Source organism: Limulus polyphemus, unplaced genomic scaffold (genome assembly GCF_000517525.1).
Source record: "Limulus polyphemus unplaced genomic scaffold, Limulus_polyphemus-2.1.2 Scaffold931, whole genome shotgun sequence".
Classification (NCBI taxonomy): Eukaryota; Metazoa; Arthropoda; class Merostomata; order Xiphosura; family Limulidae; genus Limulus; species Limulus polyphemus.
Window position 1 is genome coordinate 181374 of NW_013666541.1, and position 5164 is coordinate 186537.

At 31.2% G+C, this 5164-nt stretch overlaps 1 protein-coding gene across 1 annotated transcript in view; it reads left to right on the top strand.

The window, feature by feature from the left end:
- Nucleotides 1-5164, top strand: part of LOC106461309 (myelin regulatory factor-like) — a 30740-nt gene that overhangs the window by 10417 nt on the left and 15159 nt on the right. The window contains exons 6-7 of the mRNA XM_022388179.1: nt 3334-3453; nt 3742-3966. Of these exons, the coding sequence (XP_022243887.1) occupies nt 3334-3453; nt 3742-3966 (345 nt within the window). The remainder of the gene's footprint in view (nt 1-3333; nt 3454-3741; nt 3967-5164) is intronic.

The window sequence follows — 5164 nt, forward strand, 5'->3', positions numbered from 1 at the left end:
CCTAAAATCCTATTTGCCCTCCAACTAGCAACAGTACACTGCTTGGATGGCTTTAGAGACTAATTAACTATTACACCAAGATCTATTTCCTTCATAACACTATTAAAGTTATTCCCATACAAATTATACTTATAATTCAAATTATGATAACCCACATGCATTATCTTGCAGTTATTATAATAAAAACCCATCTGCCATTTAGTTGCCCAACTCATAAATATATATATATATACAGATCTATAAGTCATATACATGTGTATTAACTTCAGTTTTATTTAGATCTATAAGTTGTATACATAAAAAAATGAAAGGACATGTCCCCCACCAAATGATGCCCATGCTTAATTCTACATTTCAGAACATTTGTGAATTAGCTTTTAATGTACTTCTTTTACACTGAATTTTATTTATTGAATAACATTGAAATTTGATATTGTTTATATTTTCAACTGCAAGAAATTTTGTTTTATCACATTTTAATGGCAAAAACTTTCAACTTCTAGTTCGTGTTTTCAGTCGAATATGTATGTGTAATTATTTTTCTGGAAAAAATACATCATACACACAAGTATTTTGTTATTTGTGTGATAGGTAAGACTAATAACAACTACCATACACATGTGTAGGAGTATACCAATATGTACAAGTATCCAAACATATGCATGACAAAAAATGTACAATATCTTATATTTAGTTCTGAACCAGAGCATACAACCCATAGACTTTTTAGTTAATTTGGTTGGAGGTTGAGACTGGGGCAAGGTGGAAATTTAATTGCTGATAAAACATCAAGAACACTCAAAACATTCCTTTTATCCAATAGATATTTCATTATACCACACTCAACTATATTTTTCAATTCCAAAATGTACGAGTTTTGTCTCATTTTCAAAATCTTCATACTTTCAACTCCTTTCATTTTTATGATACAGGGTTCATAAAACTAGTTTCTAATTAACAATAATAAGCAGAACTTGGAACCTATAGGTGATTACCAAGAAGTAATTTTAGGACCTTACTATGTCCATGGCATAAATAGCACAATAAAGAGGCTGTGTCAGCATTTTAGAGCCTTGGTAGTTTTAAGAGTCATCACTGTAGAGTGTTTTATGGTTAAAGGTGCTTTCATTTTAATTGTACATGTGGAAAGATGGTTATAAAGACTGTTTATCTGGGGTAAAGTTATGTTTCAAGCTTGTAATTACATAAGGTATACATGATATTCAGGTACACTGATATCTGTAACATAGTTACAAGCACGTGCAAAATGCGGGTTTTGGTAACAGAGAAATATTGTGAATGTGGACAGCAAGAAAGATGAATGACATAAATGAACAAATAAAACAATCTTTATTAATTTTTTTTCTGATACTACACTCACTGGTTTCTGATACTACACTCACTGGTTTCTGATACTACACTCACTGGTTTCTGATACTGATGCTGGAAAGAGAATTCCACGAGATAAAGAAGAAGGTAATATCACACCTTTCAAGTCAAGTCAGGAACCTTATACAGAATCCCATAATCCTGAAATTACCTAGCTCATTGACTATTCCAAATAATGTGTACAAGGGAGAGAACCCGAACTCATAATAATTTGTACGAGCAGAGCCAGATTTAATGCAGGGCAGCTACTTAGGGCTCCTTGATATGGGTGACCTATATAGATGAAGCTGTAAAATCCAAAAAACATGTGGTTGACCTGTTGATGAATGTACCACATCTTTCTTGCGTACAATTTCTGTCACCTATTTTTATTACAGTATACTGTGAAAGGCCCAAACACTTTGTGTCAGCAATGGCGAAGATAGACACTGTGTACAAGTATCTGTGTAATTCCCTTAAATTGGGCTTACCCCACCCCAGAGAGTAGACCCAGAAACAGGATTAAACTGGTTCGAGTTTCTGTATTATGTAAAATTTACATGTGCAAAAGGATTAGTGCATATTACAACCTCTGTACATCCTATTCACAAGGATATCATAACTACATGCTAAACACCTACATGAAATTATAGAAGAATTACCTGAATGTCCCTAAATAAAGAATAGTTATGGAAGGACAAAATTAGCAGTTATTGTAACTGTGATGCTCATACTTAACCCTATGTGCACAGATGGAGGTCAAAGTGTACATTCACCAATTTTGTACAGAGTGCAATTCAACATGATATTATGCATTTGATGATATTAACATTTCATAATACCCTACATTGATGATTGCAACAGTTCAAGTTACAGTAGAGAAAATACCAAATAAAATATAAAAGGATACTGAAAAGCATTAGATATGCATTAATGAAGTTATAGAGGTTATGCAAATGCAATTTGCAAGTGGTATGATGGACAAAATAATTTTTATTCTTCACATGACCATCACCTTGTTCTCTGACTTGTCAGAGTCTGACCCAGACTAACTTTGGCACTGCATAAATATATCTTTAGTACAAAACTTTAGTAACACATATTTTTGTGTACATCAGACTTGTACTTTTAACTAAAAGCTTGCCAAATTTAATGGATACACTTGATAAACTTGGAATTATAGTTAACATTTATTGAACCAACTCTATGCACATTTAATTAACAGAGTTACTGGTATATGTTGTCCTAAACTTTAGTCTTCATATCAAGTGTTCAGATTGTTTTAAATACATATGTACGTGTAAAAAGTATATTAGGAAGTATACATGATAATTGTACAGTGTACATAATTACATGTATGAATAAATGTACCTGGAACCAAGCATACAATTGTAATTTAGTACAAGGAACAATCATTAGTGCAAGAAATAATTATTAAGAAAGTAAACATCCATTTTCAAACTTGATTAATGAAAGATTTCTTAAAATTCTTCTATGTTATTAGATGTATGAGAATAATTACTGCCTTTAACATGAAAAAAAGTAATCTTAGAAACTGATAAGTTGCTAAATAGCTATGGATAGTAATTAACAAACTCAAATAGCTGATTCTGTTCCAAGAATTTAAAACTGTAATCTTGTTACATCTAGAAATCTAAAGGTTATTATGGTAGCATTTTAACTTTGAATGTTAATCTATCAAAAAATGTATGTTCTTTTATTCTGAATATCCAGTCAGTTGTAATATATATTCATATACATGCCTGTATTCATAGATAATTAGGTTCTGTAACAAAATGAATTATGCTTTTTGTTATGTTTACTTAAGATTTTATTTATGTATTTTGTTGAAATATTTTTTTTACTTGAACAAAAGCTAATCTTAAAAGGTTAAACTGCTTGTGTTCAATTTTTTGTTCTATCTAAAATTAATTCATAATAACAGTGTAGCTTCTTGAATCTTAGGGCCGGGTAGGAATAAATACTGACAAACCAGATGATCCTCTTGTTGTACATGGAAACATAAAAATCACTGGTCACATCATTCAACCTTCAGATATTAGAGTGAAGATCAACACGACTGAGGTAAAGATATGAGTATTTTATATTTAGGAACTAGACAGTGCTATGAAAACTGCAAACTGAATTTAAACTCAAGCTTCATGATTAAAAAAATATTTGAACTAAGATTGTGAAAACCTTCTATAAGCTTTATAATGAAGTGGCAGTTTGATTTACATTTAAACATATAGTTCTTAGTATTTCATTTTTCAAGACTGACTGATGATTAATTATAACATTACACTATGTTTGTTTATTTCAGTTTATTCTGTAATTGTTTTGAAACATGATTTAACGTTTGTCTTGCAACAGCTGGATTCACGGAAGCAGCTGAAGAATGTGTCAAACATGAGAATTATGAAGTTTTGCTATACACCAGAGTTTGCTCAACAAGCAGGTTTGTCGAGCAATGAATTGTCAGACACAGGAGTCATAGCTCAAGAAATAAGTTCTGTTCTTCCAGATGCTGTTAAAGAAACAGGTGACATCATTCTACCAAATGGAGAGAAAATTGAAAACTTTCTTGTTGTAAACAAGGTATTGGTATTTAAGAAATAGAAAATGTTTCATTAATCCAAGCTATTTATTTTTTGTTAAGGTTTTTAATGCTGTAATTCTAACTATAATAAATTCTGAGCTGTAAATAAATAACCTTTTCTGCAGCTTTAAAGATTTCTTAAATCTGCTCCGTCTACAGAGCATAAAAGGCTTGTAAAAAAATAGCTCTATAGACGTAGGGGATAAGTTAGCAAATTGGATAGAAGAGTGGCTGGAAGGAAGAAAGCAGAGGGTTGTTACAAATGGAGTTCAGTCAAACTGGATTAAAGTCACAAGTTGGGTACCTCAGGGATCAGTCTTAGGACCTTTACTCTTTTTGATATACATCAATGACATGAATGAAGAGATAGTCAATAAATTACTTAAATTTGCAGATGATATTAAGGTCTTGAGTGTTTCTAGCTGTGAAGAAGATTCTGCTGATTTACAAAAGATTTAGATCATTTAATATACATGTGTACTAACTATAATTTTAATCAGAATACATAATGCAGATTTGAAAAAAGAAAGTTTGTTAATTTGCAAGTCAGCACTATTATATTTCTAATCTATATCACTAAACTGTAGTTTAAAGAATAGTACACAATATAAAGACAAACTACTACAATTGCTCAGAATTCTAAGCGTATGTTTTTCAAAGTAATAATATAATTTTTTCTCTCTAGGCATCAAATCCTGGACAGTTTGAAAGTGACGTAGAACTCTCTTGGCAGAAAGGGCAAACACCAGACTCTATCTTTCATGCAGTAAGTTTTACTGTTTACAATGTTTTCTGACTAATGGCATTTATTGGTATCCACTCACTGTACTTAAATCCAGGGGCATAATTTGCTTATAAAAACTGGAGGGGACAAGCCAAATCATAACAGACCAGAATACATAATGCAGACTTAAAAAATACATATATACAGATCTATAAGTCGGACAGATTAGTCAGATGGCAATCTGCAAATTAACATAAACTTTCACTTAAACTACAGTTTGATAAGACAGTTAGTCAGATGGCAATCTGTAAATTAACATAAACTTTCACTTAAACTACAGTTTGATATGACAGATTAGTCAGATGGCAATTTGCAAATTAACATAAACTTTCACTTAAACTACAGTTTGATAAGACAGATTAGTCAGATGGCAGTTTACAAATTAACATAAACTTTCACTTAAACTACAGTTT